Source organism: Aspergillus undulatus (genome assembly GCF_047715775.1).
Source record: "Aspergillus undulatus strain CBS 261.88 unplaced genomic scaffold BDV17scaffold_10, whole genome shotgun sequence".
Taxonomy (NCBI): Eukaryota; Fungi; Ascomycota; class Eurotiomycetes; order Eurotiales; family Aspergillaceae; genus Aspergillus; species Aspergillus undulatus.
This window is the reverse complement of record NW_027396614.1, coordinates 363258-381590: the sequence shown is the minus strand read 5'-3', so window position 1 is coordinate 381590 and position 18333 is coordinate 363258. Positions and strand designations below refer to the sequence as shown.

Sequence of the window (18333 nt, the reverse complement as noted above, 5' to 3'; positions counted from 1 at the left end):
GTGGCACCAGTTCCCCCTTCTAATATATCTCGGCGAACACAGACTACACAGCCACGCGACCGGTATTCTGTAACATCAAACAGAGCTCCTGAAGATTGTAAACACATCCTGGATTTTCTCGTCTTGCTGGATTGTCCTTGAGTTCTGTTTTCTCTAGCTTCTGGCGTCTCGTGATGTTCCACACGGCATCACTGCGATCTCCCGCGTCGTGCCGTGTAAAGCTTACTGTGGGTGCATATCACTCGCCACTATGGTGTTACGTCTCGTCGTCTAGACTGCGTCGTCGAACGACGGCCTAGGAGCTCGAGGAGACAATTTCCTGCGTCACCCATTCGGCCCATCTAGCTGCCCAAGCGATTCTGGAAGAATATCTCGGCCATAGAGAATCAGATCACAGGCAAGTCTCGGGCCAATTGAATAGATGGTTACCTTTTGGTCTATCTGCTTGTCGGGGTTTTATGTATGATACATGCATCTTATCACAAGTATATACTTTCGTAGGGGCGATTATATATATCCGCTGCCGGGCCCAACAATAAAGCTTGGCAGACCTCCCTAGCTGCTCTGTAGCTGACAGGGACATGATTAACCACGGCATCAAGGTGTCGCATGCGAAAGTACTGATAGTTGGAAGATTTAGATTATAATATTTACCTCCAGTGCATCCTTGCTTCGCAATAGCACGAGATTCAGATTCACATCGCGGTACGTGAGGGCTCTGTCCAAGCTATAGATAATATATATGGCCCAACTACACGGCAGGTTCCTCACTCTTGATCTAAACAAAATCGAGGTAGAAGCGCACTTGGCTTGATCCTGATCCCATTGAATTATTGGATTTTATGAGGTGGCTGCGCTACCTAGAATTCACCTCCGCGGAGAAAGCTCCCAGATCTCGTCAAACCAAGCCTCAGCCGCAAAATTTAAAGAGCATAAGAACGACCACGTTGTTGTTGTCTCTTAGTAGGGCGACTTCCAAACTCCGCGGGGGCAAGCACGAGGTGTGAGATAGGTACCTCTTGAGCCGTAACTGATGCAACCGTCTTGGGACTTCTAACTATTCGCGCAAGCAACCTTAGAACGGGAGTCAAACAATTCAGCTAGCCGGCTCAGCACATCCCAAGGGCAGTACTCCCATTGCTTCTTTCCCGCAATGAATCTCGCTGTACGGCATAAATGTGGGACTGAGACAAATTGTTATAGGCAGCTACATTCGATCGCGAGTCTACCTTTGACGCAACTGATCAGATTTGCAGCAGAAGCAAGAGCAGACCTATCGCTTACACCGTACGAAAAGCGAGGAGGACTTCGCAATGCGATAGACCCATCCCCTGAAACTGGGAACGCGCACAACGTGCGGGATTAGATGAGACCTGCATATTGGACAGCAACGATCAATGAGTTCTTGACAAAGGGGCCGTTTCTATCGAGCCTCATCCCTGCCACCTGGTCTCCCACAAGGAACTCGGGACCAGCATCAATATCAATGCTGCAGTTCCTCAATATCTCTTCGGAGAAATGGTTCGGAGAAACTCGAACTGAACTTAGTCACAAGAAGGGGCTGGGATCTGGGCACGGACAAGCTTGGACACGAGTCTCGAGGGAGAACAGTGTCAGGCGTGCCGCACCGTTTCAGGCTGCATCCTTTTTTGGTATGCGTTGAAGGGCTGAACTGCAGGAGAACTCGGCAGACGCTGCAGATTGCAGAGTGCCAGGCCCCTTTTAGATTCCAAACAGGGCAAACAACCAGCAGTCCCATTTACGCACTGTCAATGATCAGACCCGCCAAGGTTTTCGCCATCTGCCAAGCAAGCGTCAGATGAGGGGTTTGAGAAACGTGGAGGCGGAGATGGAGCTGGAGGCAGAAGAGGCTACAGTAAGTACGGGGTTACGGGGTAGGGGGGTCGTATTTATGCTAAATGCCAACAGCATGAACTCCTCCGCATCTCAAACTTCCACATCGCCAAACCTCGCCCGCAAACTCCAGATACAGATCACCCCAAGATGCCAATCAAAGAACCCCCAATCTTCCATGGCCTTCCACGCACACGCAGAAGCAACGCCGCCCGCCACAAAGCGTCTGGGCCCCCATGACCCCCTTGGCGCCAAGCAGCACACCAATTCCCTCCGTCCGGGGTCCCCGCGTGGAGCAAAGGAAAAGGAACAAAGTCCCGGAGGAATTCCTATATTTGCAACCTGGCTCGTTCTTGGACTTACACTCGCGCCTTGGAAAACCGGTCTTGGAAACCGCCACAAACCAAAGGCAGTCCGTGATAAGACTGGCACAAGAGAGTGGCATTGCACCAGAATCCTTCGGGCGTCGTCATGCTGGCGCGAGTGAGATTGCAGTGTCAGCCCGCCAAGCACCCTCAATGTTTCTCGAGATATTTGGTTTTCGATGCGATTGGCTAGGAAGTTCCTTCGCCTGCCCGTCCTGGCTGGTTTGGGCGTTTGGGTCCGTTTGTCCGTGGCACATTGGCACCGCTCCCCAGGGGACTCCCTGCTTGGCGGCTGGGTGTGGGTGAAAGGGACGAGACTTGACAATTGATCCTGCATCTGGGGACTGGCCGCTGCAGGCTGGGGCAGGCTGCCCGCTGGCCGCTGATGCTGGTCACTGGACCGCCGTTGCATTTTTCCTCCGTGCGGCGAGCTGGCTGCTGTTGGGAGATACCAAGACGCGTTTCTCTCAACGATCTTGGGAGGCCGGGGTGAGATTCCTTGCTTATCTCTTCCCTTGAGCCTAATCTCGCCTAGAGTCCAGTCGTGGCCTGCCGAGAGGCAGCACGGCAGGTTGAGATGACAGATCTTTTACTGTAATAGGCTGGATTCCTGGACTTTCAGGACTTTCTTCGCGTGGTATGCGGGCTGGAGCTAGCTAGACGAGCTGTCAATAAGACTGTCACTGTGAGTGAGGAGGTGGGGAAGGACCCATAATCATATAAAGTGGGTGCTGTCCCCGCTCCGCTTTTCTGGGGTATCTTTCCTGTCATCTTTGGTTTCTCTTCTGTTGCGCTGCCCACTGAGATACGGTACGGTGCACAATGGAGGACAAGAAGGTCGTTCTTGATAGCGGGAGCAGCGAGGAGTTGGAGCAGGGGTCTAACGCCAATGGCTTCGACGCGTCGGCGACCAAGAAATTGATTCGCAAGATTGACTTGGTTTTGATCCCATGGCTTGCCTTGCTATACTTGTACCCGGTCTCCTCATATCATAGTGTATGGACTCGACTGACCTCAGCAGACTGAGTTTTCTCGACCGCACGAACATTGGAAATGCGCGTCTCGCCGGTCTCGAAGAAGATTTGGGCATGGAAGGTCTTGACTACAATGTACGTTGGCAGATTCACTCCAACGAATGATCTGTGTTGACCAACGCAGGTCGCCCTCGCCATCTTCTTCCCCTTTTACGTCGCTGCAGAAATCCCCTCCAACATCATGATGAAGCGCTCCCGACCGTCTCTCTGGATTCCCACAATCATGATCGCCTGGGGTATTGTCTGCTCCTTGATGGGTCTCGTGCACAACTATGCCGGTCTACTCGGTGCTCGCGCGGCACTGGGTATTGCCGAGGGTGGTCTCTTCCCTGGAGTGACCTTCTAGTACGTTTTCATCTATTTCAATGTTGAGAAGCTTGCGCGGCTATCAAGGCAAAGACACTGACAATGATAGTATCACAATGTGGTATAAGCGCCACGAATGCGGTTTCCGAATGGCAATCTTCTTCTCTGCTGCCACAGCCGCCGGTGCATTTGGTGGTCTCCTGGCACGAGGAATCAGCGAGATGGACGGAATTGGTGGGAAGGGCGGATGGGCGTGGATATTCATCATTGAGGGTATCCTTACCTTCATTGTTGGTATGCTTCTTTCTTCCAGCGCCACTGCTTTATTTGCAGTCGCATTTGCTGATATTTGACCGCAGCCATCGCCTCCTTCTACGTCATGAACGACTACCCCGACACAGCAAAATTCCTCAACACGGAAGAGAAAGAAGAAGTCAAGCGCCGTCTCAAGGAAGACCGCAGCTCGCTCGCGGACGAATACGATATGAAGTACTTCTGGGAGGCCGTCAAGGACTGGAAGATCTGGGTGCACATGTTCATCACTGTCGGCGTGTACACGCCTCTTTACTCCTTCTCGCTCTTTCTGCCTACCATCGTCGCGTCATTAGGGTACGAGAATGAGGAAGCCCAACTTATGACTGTCCCCCCGTACGTGGTTGCCTGCTTCTTCTGTATCGGCGGGGGAATCCTCGCGGATAAGCAGGGGAGCCGTGGGCTGTCGATGATCTTCTTCAATGTTGTTGCGTATGTCTCCCCTCCTTTTCCCCTTTCCATACGACGCAAATCTCAAAGCTAACAACCCCAGCATAATCGGCTTCATAATGCTCATATCCTCCGACAACAACGCCGTAAAATACACAGGGACGTTCTTCGCCGCGTCCGGAATCTACCCGAACGTCCCTCAAGGCGTCGCCTGGAACGGCAACAACATCGGCGGGTCTTTCAAGCGCAGCGTCGGAATCGCAATGCACGTCGGGTGTGGAAACCTCGGTGGTGTCCTTTCGAGTTTCATCTACCGCGCGGTCGACAAGCCGCATTATCGCGTCGGACATGGCACGCTGATTGGGTGTTTGACTATGAGTACGATCTTGTGCACGATTATGACTATTTATCTGAGGAGGGAGAATGCGAGACGGGATCGCGAGTATAAACCGCCGAGTGAGTATACTGAGGCGGAGAGGGTTGCGGAACGGGAGAAGGGGGATTATGCGACCTTCTTTCGGTATACGGTTTAGGGCAGACGGATCGAGGGACGGGATGTTGTTTGTGGGGATTGAGAAAAGACTTCAGGTAGATTTTTCAGACGAGTCATGCATTCTCTGGTGAGGCGAATCGTGATGAAGTCAATTTTTATTAGGGAGAATTTCTTGATGTCTAGGAGGTGATTACCTTTTCGTCGGTAACGTCTCTCGGGGCTATACACACCGAGGACCAAATTGCTTAGTATGCTTACCAGTAGGCCAACTACAAGCCCTGAATTCAGGACCCAAACAGTATTTCTCCATATCAAGGGTAGAGAAGTCTCGAAGATATTACTGTATTGTACTGTACTGCGGGTTTGGCTATGGTACCTTTCTTTATATGCTCTTGGATCCATCTTCCTGTTGCTATTTCCATCTTGATCACATCAGCTGTTGGAGTAGGGTAACCCTAGAGGTTCTTCTCGGATCGACTCGCCCTCAAATGAGACCCCAACAACGCTGAGCTATTCTTGCACATCTTTTCCAGGCCCCTCGGACCCTTGGCTGCCAAAGGGGAGAGCCATGCCATGTGACGCTAGGGCACCTGATTCAATAATTTGGGATAATTACTTGATTGTGACCTTTGCTCTAGGAGAAATACATTTGACAATATTCGGGATTTATACTTATAATATGAAAGTTACTAATGTCTTAAGATTGGATATGATAAATGAAGTATGTGGACTGCATATTTAATGAAGAAACAGTCTATCAAGACACAGTTACTAATCAGAAAAGGTTCAGTACATGCCTCTCAAATGCAAAGCCAGGTAATTATTCAACCCTTTTTCATTAACATCAATGTCAATCAATCCAAGTCCCAGGCATAATCTCTTCGTCCCGCTCCAGCATCTCCCAAAATTGTCCTACTAGACTATCTGTCGGGTTTTATGCCCATATCTGCCAATCCTCTGGTTCAGGCCCATAGGCGAAGCCGATAATGCGAATGGGGAAGTAACTATCTTCGTTTTCGTTCCAAATCCAACGCGAAGGTGTGGATCTCAAAGGGCCATAATATATCGAGTCTTCTACGTGGACTTTTTCGGTCTCGTGCCTAAGTCGCTCTTTGGCACCGTATGCGACAAGGTCAACACCGGCAAGTTTCATCTCAGTGGCCCAAATCCGAGTGAATTGGTTAAAGCCATACTGTGAATATCGAATCCATGCCCATTCCGGCGTGAACCAAAAGAGAAAATCAGTTAATGGAGTTCTAGCGATATCATGTTGCCATGACACATTATGTAGATTGGCAGATGCAGCGACCGCATCTGATAATAATGATCTCCATTGGTGTGTGCGCTCCGGGCCATCTTTGACAGTATGGTCATGCCGTCATGGTCTTGTAAATGAAAAGCCACGGATTCGATAAAACCGCCACCCATGGCGATATGGAACATGGCTGGAGTTGCACAAAGCGTATGAAGAGCCATTGTCCTTTCAAATCGTGTTCGAATGGGGAGTTTACTGTAGTCACAAAAGCTGTGTTCCTGCAGCAAACTGAGGGCTTGCGGGGGCCCTGCGAACTCATTATTCCAATCGTTTGAGTCTCTCATGAACGTGGCGAATGGGTCCTCGCAACTTCTTGACACTTTCAAAAAGAGGCGGTGCAGCTCAACAACCAGAAAGGTAGTCTCTGAAATATGAGTCTGATGTGGCCCGGTAAATTGAACACAATTAAGAAAGTCACTAGCCACTCGTCAACCAAACAAAGAAAGAAGCCTAGAGCTGCGACAAAAGGACATACCGGCCGGTGTTACTCCTGTGATCTGGGTCGGCTCCATTCTCAAGAAGCAGTCGACATAGCTCGAGGTGATGGTGACCTGCGGCATACTGTACCAGATGAATGAATACTCCAATAATTATCCAGGAAGCTTACTTGCAGTGCGCTGAGGCCTTTTTTCACTGCAATCATAGATGGACGCCAGGCCGGCTGCAAAGAGCCTCTTGTCTTCTTCAATGTCACCATTCTTACAGGCGTGGAATATCGGTGCACCATTCGGTCTAACGTTGTGTGTTTGGATGGAAAGACTCCAACCAGAGAGAAGAGGCTTCGCTTGAAGGATCCAGAGCTTACCGATGACGATCAATGGTGTGCGAAGCCGATAAGACCAAGCCTGTGCATCTCCACGGCTGAGGTTATAGCTTGCTTGGCTGCCGTGACCTCGGTCAGGTTGGGTGCGGTTCAGGGGATGATGTAGACCCTTACCGTCGCCTTGATATTTGTCCCCTGGTTTCCCCCTCTGATACTTCGTCAAATCTGTGATTCTCCTCGCCGCTGTTTGACTTCTGAATACGAATGCTGGGACGTAATTCTCGGAATGAGGTACTGCCTCTCATGAGCCAAAGAAAAAACAGGCAAGACTTACAATCAATTGATAATGCGAGTTGTAATCAAGTTATTCAATCTGTACTAACCTGCAATACGCAATTTGTAATAGCGACAAAGTACTTTTGATAGTCTCCAAGTTCCGCTTCTGAGCACGAAGTTCCTCCCTGGCCAAGAGGAAGACGAAGTGTCGGAGGCCAGTCAGCGTCCACTTCGAAGGTACATCGGAAGAAGGAGCAAACGAACAGGACAGATGGCTTTGTCGGGTGGGAAAACCAATTAATTCTGAACTTTTCAAGACCAGTCGCGTCAAGCAAATAATAACGCCAACTATAATACAGCTACCAACTCAGAGCAGTGAGAGCGATTAATTTGTAAGTAAGGGTATAGATAGTCTAGTACAAGATACAGTACGGTCCCAGTCTTCATGCGCATAAGCCATAACATGCCATAACAACACAAAAGAGAGACAGAGAGAGGGAAACCATGAGAACAAACCTCACTTCAGACATCAGACCTAGAAGTGAGGAGCATTAAGAGCCATAACACAAAGCAAGCCCGAAATCAACCCAGCACAAGGCAAGGTGAGAACCCAACCGGAGAAGATAAACGCAATCTGGCGCCAGTTGATTGCCTTGAGGTCATAGTTCATCAGGGCAACACCAACAGCGGCACCAGTAAGACACTGGGTCGTGGAAACAGGCAGACCAAGACGCGAGGCAAGGAGGACAGTCGTAGCGGCACCAAGCTCAGTCGCGAACCCACGGGTGGGGGACATCTGGGTGATCTTGTTACCGAGCGCGCGCATGATGTGGTATCCGTAGAACCAGAATCCACCACCGAGCAGAAGACCTGCGATGACAAGGAACCAGACGGGCGTTTCGGCTTCGGTATTGACCTCGCCGGAGTTGTAGGTGTGGTAAGATCCGGCCCAGGGTCCGACGGCGTTGGCGACATCGTTGGATCCGTGCGCTATGGACATCATGATGGCCGAGACGACTTGGCAGTAGGTCCACATGTGCTCGACGCGGTCGTCGTAGCGGCGGGCGCGGGCGTGGACGTCACGGAGGAGTGCGGAGTCGTGGGTGATCACGTCGCGGGTGACACCCTGGAGGAGGCAGTACTTGATGTATGCAAACCAGCGCTTGGGGTTACCCCAGGAGAAATGGCGGACGGGATCAAGGAAACGCTCCTCGGGCTCGACGATGCGGTGCAGAGGCTGGATGTCTGGGCTGCTGGTGAGGGAGTCCGGGTTGCGCTCGACGTCGGCCTCTTTGGCATTCTTCTCATCGGGGGCAGGAAGAGCACCGGCGGCGGCACCGTTGCCGGCCTGGGGACCGCTTGCATTGCCGCCTGCGTTGACAATGCCGAACGCGTCTTCATAGTGGTTTGTGATATGCCACTCGCCCTCGCGGGGCCAGTAGAGGGGAGGGTTCTCCATCCAGAGGAGAGGGCCGAGCGGGATGTGGTAAAAGCGGACGCGGGCATCCTTCTTGGCGAGGCGGCGGTGGAAGTAGGGCATGAAGAAGACGTAGCCGATGAGGAGACAGCCGAAGAAGCAGCCGAGAATGATACCGGTGGCCTTGCCGGCGCCGAATTCCTCGAGGGAAGGAGCGGTCGGGGCTTCGATGGTGATAAAGAGGGAGAGGATACCACCAGTCAAGGCGATGTACCAGGGGATCAAGCGAAGAGCCCACTTGAAGGGGTCGTCACGCTCAAGCACGCTGTACTTGAGGATACCGAAGATGATGGCGGAGAAACCACAGGCAATGCCAGGAGCGACACCCCACGAGGCGGCGGTTTGCGACACACTTCCTCCAGTCCACTCCCAAGTGATATCGGCTCCGGTCGCGAAACCAACACCGACAAGGGCACCGATGATGGACTGGGTGGTCGAGACCGGCCATCCGAGGAAGGTGGCCGTGGTCAACCAAGCAGCAGAGCCAACCTCGGCGCAACCCATCGCAAGCATAAAGGTGCCTGGGTTGGTTCCGGGCGCCTGGAAACGGTCGGGAGTGATGATGCCGGACTTGATGGTGTCGGTGACACGGTCTCCCAGCGCGACAGCACCAACAAACTCGGTGATGACGGCCAGGATACCGACGTGCCACATCTTCAGGGTGCGGGCGGCGACCGAGGTGGCGTAGGCGTTGGCGACATCGTTGGCACCGTTACTGGCGGCACTGAAGACAAAGGCCATCGAGGTGATGGCCAGGATCCAGTCATACCGGGCGGTAATTGGGGGGGCCATTGCGATCAGTGGCTCCGACAGGAGGCTTGATTCACTTGATCAAGACGAAGTGCTGTAAAGAGGTGAATGAATTGATGGAGCGAATGGTGCGAGACAGGTGCAGATCGGGCTGGCATTAAATACAGACCAGGAGGCGAGACCACAACTCCAGGGCGTTGCCTGCCAAGGGTCGCCCGACAGGATTCATCTGGGACGCGCAGAACGTGAAGCTTCAAGTGGCAGACATTGGCTCGATCCGACTGGGGGGGTCGCAGAGCGTCGCAGAGCGCTGCCAGAGGAGCGGACTTGGCGCCGAGAATGTCTTCCGAATGGTCTATCCAGTTAAAAGAGGCGCAGCAGCACGTTCTCAATCTTCTGGCCAGGACGAAAGCTTAGACGGACCTCAGTTAGGGCATTGATTGGCTGCAGTGGGCGCCGAGCGGTTGAGCCAAACGCCAATGCTCTTGGCCGCCAATGACGAGCCCTAACTCGTTCTCGGCAGCTGGGCACTCGATCACATACTTTTCCATGATGAGTGCTACAAATATCTGTGGCGCTCGTGTTGCACCGTTACACCTGCACTTGCACCCACACGTGGGGTTGCGTCGCAGCTCCAGATGGCCTCCATCCCACCTCTTACCAACCGCCGAGCCTCAGAGTTTTCTCTCCAAGAGTCTGCCTGCTCTATCAACCCTGCCATCTTCTTCACGTGGGTCGCGAGATCAAGACCTGGCATCTGCTCTTCTATCTCACCACGACTCAGGAGCTCATCCTGCAAATTTTCTGGAATTTCCGTGCAGTCGCGTGTCCAATCAGCCTACCCCTGTCGCTGCAGCTGTCAGCCTGCCATCTGGAACGCATGCAGCTCAAGACGGTTTCCTTGCAGATTTTGGCCGGTCCCACTGCGCTAACTCGGGGATCTTTTATGCTTCAAGCGCAGTCGCCTGTCTTGCCCTTGCTCCGTGGAGTTTGCTGGATTTTGACTGCTTATCCTGGGAAAATCATGCGCTTCGTCGAGCGTCTGTCACTGAGTCAGGATTTGATGGCTAGATCGCTCAGACCACTCGGGGTGCCCGACTCGATGCATGAATCTTTCTAGAACCCTTCGTCCAAGATCCTTCGCTCGTCGAGCGAACTCATCTTGTCCTGCCTGTGCATAGCCGCATCACGCCCATCGCCCACGGGGTACTGTACAGCAAAAAGCAATCAACATGCACACACAAAGTACGAGAAGCGAGTCCTCGCTTCGGCTTACATTCCCTCAATAATTTCTATCGGAGATTTGTTCCCCGCTGCTATCCACAGTCTGTCTGTCCAGTGGCCACCGGCGTTCTGATCGTGCGGGAAGTTGGAACCGAGTATGCTCCGGGTGCTGTGACTGAGACCCTGCCCCCGAGACTAAACTGTACTCTTACAGTGACAAGTGTAGACCCTGGCGCTGTCAGGTCATCCCCGATGGCTCCACAACCCTGAACTACAGTCTAATCGCGCCGGTCCTACTATTCCGTAGTCTCGACTTAGAGTAGTGCCTCGCGAGACGGTTTACCCGTACCGAGTGGTGCAATGCGATGCATGTCCCATGCTCGAACCATTATAGGACCCACTACTACAGAATCCTGTCTGTCCTGCATGTCTTACGTCTGAACGCCTCATCAAGTCATCATGATCTTCATCGGGGGCAAATACTAAGTTGTTCTGTCCTATAGCTGATGCTCGATTGCATACGGTGCTGGTCTTCAAGGCCTTGAACTTTGTTATAGGTTCAACTAAAAGATCATTCAGATCGCATGAGATCGAGAACGTCTTGTCACCTCCTTCCCGCTGTATTCCGATCGATCCTCTCCAACAGTTCCTGTGCCCAGTTGCTCCATCCACGAACGCACCATATTTGTACAGCCGCGTATCTCTCCATCCAGGTAATTTTCCAAGAGCATTCCACATGCTCGAAGGCCTAGACCCGTCCGAACTTTTCTCCTTCCGACTATCTTAAGACTTCAACAGCGGAAAGCCGCCAAGACTGGGCACACTTGATCACACCTAAGACAATACAGCGGAATTCGCCCACCGTTCGTATCTAGGTAGCCCTAACTCCATTCCCTCATTCATTTCGCTTCGACTCTGGGGCGACTCGGTCAGTCCAGCTTGGAAGAGCAAAATATCGCACAGGTCTTGAGAGAGAAGGTAAACTTGGATCTAGATCTAGATCAAGTGAGCTGAACAGCTGGCCGACCGGTCGGTACATTTCCCTAGGGCGCATTCGCTTGTTCCTTGACGGTGGCGGTTCCAACCCTCGGGCTAGGCTTAGCAGTCACCTGATGTACTCCGTAAACACTGCGGTCAAATCAATGGAATGCCGTGGCGATCGCAGTGGTCTGAGCCGGAGGCGAGCCGATTACCCATAGTATTCCCTCAGTGAGGAACATCCTCCTTGCCCGGTCGGCGGTTACAGTTGCATGTAAGTCCGACATTGAAATCAGAGGCCCTGCTAGATTTGTATGGCAGTCGTTGTTCTCCGCTGTCTTGGACGGTGCTTTGAATTTTTCTTTCTCTTTTCTCTCTATGCTTTGCCAGAGGAACTGCAGCGGTGTTGCTCGATTGACGTTTTCTCAATCCAGAGTTGGATGTGCCAACGTGTGCCGTATTCGATGTCCTGTGGATCTGGTATGGGGGTATGGACCGGTCAACACATGGACTTTATTTATCCAGGACAAGAGCACAGAGCCAGTTAAGAGTGATGAGAGACAAAATCGATGGTTTGTGCTCATAGTTTTGTGGCGGCTCGCGACTGCAAGGCACAGAGAGTCCATCTTATGTCACGTGATCGCATGCCACTTGTCGCCAGAAGCAAAGCAGGAAGAATATATACAGGAGCGACCCAATAGAAAGAAAATGTATAGAGCGAAGTAAATAAAAGAAACAGGCAGATGGAGGTATCAATGCAGGACGCCAACAAAGCTCTCAGTGTAAACAATAACAACACAGAACCCCCGCCAGCAAGGGAACAAGTCTTAAAAAGGAAAACAAACCCCGTCACCGACAAGACTTAATCGCAACACAAGCCTCATACGGATTCTGAATATCATGCATAAACCGGTCAACATCCTTACGGAACTCGCGCCGAAACTTCTGGCAGTGTCCGTCTAGGTACATCTGCCCGCGACACGACTTGTCGAGCGCATACCGGAAGAACTGCGGGTTCCCGCGGACAGTCTTCATCTTTTGGATGCGGCCCTCAACGCGGTTGACGTAGTGCACGCAGTCCACGCACTCTTCGGCCTGGGCTTCGGACATGATGGGGTCTGTCCGGCGGGCGTATAGCAGGGCTGGTGGAGGTGTTAGCGGGAAGTCTCGGTCAATTGGGAGGGACTTACCTAGACCAGCTACTATGCATATTAGAGTGAGGAGGAAAGTAGTGATGGAGGGTAACTTGAGTTTCATGGCGATGATGCGATGAAGATGGAGATGGACTGAGAGTCAGAGTGAGAGACGCGCAGGTGAGTCGGAGATGTCGCTCTAACTACATGTGGTTAGTCCATTTATTAATAGCGACAACAATTCCACTTTGGGTTTAGTCTGTATACTGTCCTCTTGTCTAGTTTGTATAGTCATGCGAAAAGCTTCACTTTGGACGATTTGGGTCTTGTTGACTGTAGAAAACACCCCAGGGCTGTACAAGACCAAGATTGCTCCTGCCACCTAGCATGGCCCTCTCTCGAACGCTCCTTCCCAAACGAGCAGCCCGGGTCAACACCGAGATCGTTCGCTGCAATTCGCTTTAATCTTTTCCTATTGTCGCATAATCTTCTAGTGCCCATTTACCATATCAATTATCTTTTTTCTATTATCTTATTATCTTACTCGCCCCTTTGCCAACTACCAGCTCCAAGAATGTCTAAACCACACAGATGCGACTCCGAGCAGCCCGACAAGTTGGACAAGACCGCAGATGATAAGTCTGTGGAGTTGGCCAAAAGTGCTCTCTCAGGTAGTGTCCATTCCTATAACTATTCTGACTATCATGTTCTTGACAATAACCCTGTTTCTGGATTTGGCAAAATCTCCCACTGCCATGGATCTCAGGACTAACTGTTGTTCAGGAGTTCCCCAGTCCGAGCAACCGCAGTTGTATTTTCCCAGCGCCTATGAGCATCAGCAAGTTTTCCCAATGGACACGAGTTCCGAGGATGAAATCAGAGAGTCGCTAGCTCGGGTTGATGAGGCCACTCTTGCCTTCGATCGTCTTCGCTTCGACTCGCAAACCGGCCGCCGGCGATGGTCAAACGGCCCTATTTCTGTGGGGAAGAGCCACTCAGATAGACTATATCGCTCAGCAAGACCTAAAGTAGCCGGGTCAGGGGACACGCCTCTGGCTGGGTCTCTCAGACTGACTCGTTGCGCCAGGCTGGAGATGCCTCGTCGAAAAGACATTTCACTCTGGATCCTCGCGCTCTTGAATATGTTTCGTTGTCCCAACGGCGGTGTCTCTCTGATCTAGTGATTGATTCTGAGATGTTTCTCCCGTCCGTCGGGCGCCATGTGCCACGAATCCCACCAGGGCTAGGCCCCCGGCCTTCTCCCAAATATAGCACCCTTACGGCGCCAGCAGGTTCCCAAGATGCATTCCGGTCAAACGAGACTTACCCGCTTGTCAATGCAACTTTTCTTGGTGGCAGCAATGCTATATCACCCACGGTTCCCACCGCAGAGCCGAGCCCCAACAGAACGTCTCAACCTTCAGGCTCGATAAGGTGGCTTCATCCTCTGGATAAAGGAGCTATTCCAGCTGATCGCGATATGTCCAAGCGAGCCTCGTGGCCCTCTCGCGACACTACTTCCGCATCTCGATTGCTTAACCAGGGCGATCGAGCTTCGAGTAGACATGTGTCGTCTACCATTGGCAAGCCTGACATCAGATCATTTGCTGCCCCATTGCCCAGGGCGGCACCCCCTGACCAAAAACCATCCGCCCTTCTTCGAACAGTATCAAGTGAGCAAGAGGCCCTTCCGGCACTATTGGAAGATGATACGCTACGCCCCTTGGCCGCAACATTGGCAGGCCTGGTGGCCATGCAAAAGAATATGGTGGACGTGATTGAGGGTACGATCGAACCCGTTCAGGGATATGAGGCGCCCAAAAGCTACGCCAAGAGTTCTTCTGCCGCTACTCCCCATTCATCCATACGGCAACGTCCACAGTTGAGAAGGGGCTTGATGTATTCGTCTGGACAATCTCGCAGAACTCTTTCGCAGGCGCCAAACTCCCAAAAGCCAGGTTCTTCCAATGCAACAAATCCGCACCCGATTTCGAGCCAGAAAGAAGGCTTGCCAGGCGATCTTCTGGGATTAGAGACACAGGAATCTGCAGATAGACGCATACCAGCTGCCAAGTCAACAAATTCAGCACAAGGATCCGTCGCACAGCATGGTCCTCCAGATCCCGGGTCTTGGAGGAACATCCCTGTTGACAATACTACTATCATAAGAACCTGCAATGCATGTTGGCAGACTCTAGACGGGATACTTTTTATTTATGATCCATTCCGACAACCGCGGCCACGGTCAGGCAATAAGAAGATTGTCCATACCAGAGCAGCAAGCCAAGGACAAGGCCTAATAACCTGGGTTCATTACGACGCAGGGTTCGAGGGAGACCCGGTCGTCCTGAGCTGTAAATCTTGCTCGATGACCTGGCACAGAGCGTGTATCGATGGGTCCATCAGCGGCGCTGGGAATGCTGGCAGGAAAGCCACATGTCCGCATTGTGCTAAATCTGGGGGTTGACTTACTGAGGTTCTGAGCGGTACTTCTACTTCTTTTTCACTTGGACTTATGGCCTTGTTGGTAGTTGAAATTCGTTAGGTAGGTAGGTAGTGGTCAACCGATCTCAAAGGAGAAGCTTAAAGTCCCATGGCGATCCCAACCTCCAATCCGGCTCAAGCTGTAACGGTGTCCATCCAGACAGAATACGAAGGATTGAAATACCACCTCACCTGGGTAAGTCAGCATTTTCTACGTCGGCCTCAAACAATCCATGCTCGATGATGGACTTTCCTTTGCCCTTCCCTTCTCTTTATATTTTGAGCTTTTCCAGGGAGGTGGGATAGTAAGGTAGCTGAAGTGTACCTACAAAAGTAGCAAAAGGCCTGTGCCGCCGGCGATGACAGGAGAAAAAACAAAAAGCAAACAAAGACAATAAAAATAATAGTAAATTAATTGTGTCCATCGAACAGACAGCGATCGAGTTCAAAGGAAAAAAAGAAAATCAAAGCAAAAAAAGATGACAAGGGTGGGATTCGAACCCACGCCAAATTAATGACGCGGAAACTTGTAAACAAGAAGAGGTTCAATTAAGACCTTAACCGCGCGCCTTAGACCGCTCGGCCACCTTGCCTGTTGTTGAAGAAGGCTTTGGTTTTGAGCTCTATGAGTCAATGTGATCTAGCAGGACAAGGGAACACACGGGAAACGGTCGGTGTCGGTTTATGCATTGCGGGATCTTGATGGCAGATCTATTGTTCGGTGCAGGTGGCTTTTGACGATTGTTAGGCTTTGATTGGATTACCGGTTAGTATTCTGTTAAGAATGTGTTTTTGAGGGCTAAGTTTAGAATGACGTTGTGGGCGTGCTTTCAAGGTTTGATGGTTGCTCAACACTGAATATGCGGGGCGGCGGGCTGTGATATATATCTTCGTTGGACGGCTGGACTAACCTCCCCAACACCACTCAATGGATGCAATTTTCCAAAAAGGTAACAATAACGCCCATCATACCAATGATAAAGTTAAATCGCACACAACCAGTTCAATATATAATAGAAGAATGAATCATAGCAGTGACGGATGCCAAACAGATCAAAACTGAGATGAAGACTAAGACTCCGCCGTCAACGGCTTCTGCCCATAAACGATATGCACACGACTATACAAATGAATCGAGAGATCGCTCAACTCCGCCTTGATCCCCGCAATGAGCGCCTCAATCTCAACACGCTCCCACCCCAGCACCCTCGTAAAAAGCGCATAGCAATACGGTGGAAGCGCCTCAAACATATTGATCTGGTGATACTTCCCCAACTCCTTCATCTTGGGATCCTTAGCCCAGGGGCTCTGAGGCAGTTTATACGTATCGTCAGTGACATTGACGAAACCGGCCTTCTCCATGCGCTCTTTCCACGTCGACGTCGTGTTCATGTCCTTTCCGAACTTTTTGGACGACTCGTGCATGTGTTTTACGCCCTCGGCCATGCACTTTGCGCGGAGGTGCGTGCCATCGTCCGAGTAGGAATTCACGTCGATGGAGGAGATCTCGAACCACCCGCCCGGTTTTAGCGACCTGAAGGCTTCGCGGAAGACGTGGTCGTGGTTGCGGATGAAGCCCTCGAGTTCGCGGCCGTGGATGTAGTCGAAGGGTTGGCTGTAGGGCCAGGTGAGTTCGAAGTCGTCCACTTCGAAGCGGCAGTTGGGGGGGATCCTAGATAGTCAGTATCGAGAGCTATTGTCGGTTGGTTGGAGGGAGAGTAGTGAGTACCATGACGGCTGGATAGGACTGAGGTCGTTTCCTGGGGAAGTTAGCGATGAATATAGGTGTATTTGGCGTTTATTGCGCTTCACACACCGATGACCTCCGATGCGGGATTTTCGCTTTGACAATTAGTAGCTGTCGCATATTCCATCTCGACCGGCAAGCTCACTCTGCAAAATCAATCGCCCAAATGCCTGTTCCGGTCCCGATATCCAGTACGCGCGCGGGGTTCTTAATGGGCGCCCGGTGTAATTCGCCTTTCAATAGCATGCGATAGATGTGGTGGCTCTGTTGTTGTTAATCTCGGGTTCGATATCAGTCGAGTCGCAATGTAGCACTGACCAGGTCCAGTCGGTCTTGCTCTTGTTCATCGTTGGGCTGGTCATTCAGTCAGAATTGTGTCCCTAGCCACACTCTAGTCGAGCAGTGCGTACCAAGACGTATTCTCCTTCGTGGAACGAGTGATATCGGCGGCCGTTCTGGGGAATTTAGTCGTTGTTTAATGGCGATAATGTTGCAAATACCTCATATCTGGGGAGGTCAGAAGCCGCAAAATTGTTCGGGTGAAAAGACGTACGTATAGTTCATCGCACTGGAGGTGATGCTCGTTGTGTAGCTGGCGTCGCCCAGCCTGCGACGGTTAGCAAACACCGGCCACTGGCAATTTAGTTAGGTAGTGCTAGTTGGCGCGACACTTACGAGCTCTGATAGCTAGAGTCATTATCGTCAAAAGTCTGCCGCAGTTAGTATCTGAAGTGCGGAGGGAATCGCAGCGATGGGAAAACGCAACGCACGTCGGGCTCAATAAAGGATTGCTGGTGTTCGGGCTCGATGCGCTGGCTGGACTCTGCCATATTGGAGCGACCGAGGTAGTCGGGAATTAGTGCAGTCAACAGGCTACTGATAAAAACAAAGTAAGAGAACCCCTGGGGAAATGAAGAAAAGGCAGAGATGATAGATCAGAGAAGAGATTTCACATCCAGCCAGCAGACTGGCAGCCACCAAGGCTTAAGAACGGAACGAGATATCAGCCGATGCAGCAGGGCCGTTGGGGAAAGGAGCTACAGCTCGCTAATTTCTCCAGTCTCCAGTCGTTGGCGGTGATCGTTATAGCGAACAGTGAACTGGAGGACTGGTCGACCACTGTGGCCAGTGGCTTGGCATTAGAGACAGAGACAAAGAGAGTTAACTGTTCAACCTGACTTCGAGTACTTAAAGAGTGGTCTATTCTTTCGACAGAGTAATTCAATGTTTACTATTTACAGTCAGAGTGGACAGAGTGACAGTCAGCTGTCAGACGGGAGACTCTCGGCCCGCCCGACAATCGTCATCACCAGTCATTAGTCATCTCTACACTATAACTAGTTAACTAGTACAGAAGTACTCTTGTATGCAATTGACACATCACACCCGGTACCTGTGATCACACCCTCTGCACTCCCTGATAGGATAATCG

At 51.5% G+C, this 18333-nt stretch overlaps 7 protein-coding genes and 1 non-coding gene across 8 annotated transcripts; 2 read left to right on the top strand and 6 right to left on the bottom strand.

The window, feature by feature from the left end:
* Positions 1–3041: 3041 nt before the first annotated feature.
* BDV17DRAFT_297134 (major facilitator superfamily domain-containing protein) lies at positions 3042–5130 on the top strand (the record flags this gene model as incomplete). The annotated part of the gene is made up of 6 exons (XM_073763436.1): positions 3042–3190; positions 3241–3328; positions 3378–3598; positions 3669–3853; positions 3919–4303; positions 4365–5130. 6 exons carry the CDS (start codon positions 3042–3044, stop codon positions 4792–4794), a joined length of 1458 nt encoding a protein of 485 aa, XP_073618214.1. The 3' UTR covers positions 4795–5130.
* A 423-nt stretch (positions 5131–5553) lies between these two features.
* Positions 5554–6014, bottom strand: BDV17DRAFT_256742 (uncharacterized protein). The gene has a single exon (XM_073757104.1). The coding sequence runs from the start codon at positions 5905–5907 to the stop codon at positions 5689–5691; it is 219 nt and encodes a 72-aa protein (XP_073618213.1). The 5' UTR covers positions 5908–6014; the 3' UTR covers positions 5554–5688.
* Positions 6015–7291: 1277 nt separating this feature from the next.
* Positions 7292–9603, bottom strand: BDV17DRAFT_15770 (inorganic phosphate transporter). The gene has a single exon (XM_073754592.1). The coding sequence runs from the start codon at positions 9375–9377 to the stop codon at positions 7644–7646; it is 1734 nt and encodes a 577-aa protein (XP_073618212.1). The 5' UTR covers positions 9378–9603; the 3' UTR covers positions 7292–7643.
* BDV17DRAFT_15769 (uncharacterized protein) lies at positions 9604–10652 on the top strand. The gene has a single exon (XM_073754591.1). It carries the CDS (start codon positions 9831–9833, stop codon positions 10404–10406), a length of 576 nt encoding a protein of 191 aa, XP_073618211.1. The 5' UTR covers positions 9604–9830; the 3' UTR covers positions 10407–10652.
* A 1734-nt stretch (positions 10653–12386) lies between these two features.
* Positions 12387–12794, bottom strand: BDV17DRAFT_288923 (uncharacterized protein; the record flags this gene model as incomplete). The annotated part of the gene is made up of 2 exons (XM_073761528.1): positions 12387–12679; positions 12728–12794. The coding sequence occupies 2 exons, from the start codon at positions 12792–12794 to the stop codon at positions 12387–12389; spliced, it is 360 nt and encodes a 119-aa protein (XP_073618210.1).
* A 2840-nt stretch (positions 12795–15634) lies between these two features.
* On the bottom strand, positions 15635–15747 carry BDV17DRAFT_t40. The gene has a single exon. It is a non-coding gene; the product is annotated as a tRNA-Leu (tRNA).
* A 145-nt stretch (positions 15748–15892) lies between these two features.
* Positions 15893–17256, bottom strand: BDV17DRAFT_256736 (class I SAM-dependent methyltransferase). The gene is made up of 5 exons (XM_073757102.1): positions 17220–17256; positions 17047–17165; positions 16971–16996; positions 16884–16914; positions 15893–16826 (listed from the first exon to the last, which is right to left on the bottom strand). The coding sequence occupies exons 2-5, from the start codon at positions 17145–17147 to the stop codon at positions 16226–16228; spliced, it is 759 nt and encodes a 252-aa protein (XP_073618209.1). The 5' UTR covers positions 17148–17165; positions 17220–17256; the 3' UTR covers positions 15893–16225.
* Positions 17257–17401: 145 nt separating this feature from the next.
* On the bottom strand, positions 17402–18095 carry BDV17DRAFT_256719 (uncharacterized protein). The gene is made up of 3 exons (XM_073757101.1): positions 17672–18095; positions 17577–17611; positions 17402–17508 (listed from the first exon to the last, which is right to left on the bottom strand). Exons 1-3 carry the CDS (start codon positions 17729–17731, stop codon positions 17418–17420), a joined length of 186 nt encoding a protein of 61 aa, XP_073618208.1. The 5' UTR covers positions 17732–18095; the 3' UTR covers positions 17402–17417.
* Positions 18096–18333: the final 238 nt, after the last annotated feature.

Bases quoted from the DNA above. Each gene is read 5' to 3' on its own strand.
- BDV17DRAFT_256742 (XM_073757104.1), bottom strand. From the start codon at position 5,907: ATGAAACTTGCCGGTGTTGACCTTGTCGCATACGGTGCCAAAGAGCGA.
- BDV17DRAFT_15770 (XM_073754592.1), bottom strand. From the start codon at position 9,377: ATGGCCCCCCCAATTACCGCCCGGTATGACTGGATCCTGGCCATCACC.
- BDV17DRAFT_15769 (XM_073754591.1), top strand. From the start codon at position 9,831: ATGACGAGCCCTAACTCGTTCTCGGCAGCTGGGCACTCGATCACATAC.
- BDV17DRAFT_256736 (XM_073757102.1), bottom strand. From the start codon at position 17,147: ATGCTATTGAAAGGCGAATTACACCGGGCGCCCATTAAGAACCCCGCG. The intron at 16,915-16,970 runs GTGTGTGAAGCG...TAACTTCCCCAG, and splicing joins TCCCGCATCGGAGGTCATCG to GAAACGACCTCAGTCCTATC. The intron at 16,827-16,883 runs GTACTCACTACT...CTGACTATCTAG, and splicing joins AGTCCTATCCAGCCGTCATG to GATCCCCCCCAACTGCCGCT.
- BDV17DRAFT_256719 (XM_073757101.1), bottom strand. From the start codon at position 17,731: ATGGCAGAGTCCAGCCAGCGCATCGAGCCCGAACACCAGCAATCCTTT. The intron at 17,612-17,671 runs GTGCGTTGCGTT...TAACTGCGGCAG, and splicing joins AATCCTTTATTGAGCCCGAC to ACTTTTGACGATAATGACTC. The intron at 17,509-17,576 runs GTAAGTGTCGCG...TAACCGTCGCAG, and splicing joins GACTCTAGCTATCAGAGCTC to GCTGGGCGACGCCAGCTACA.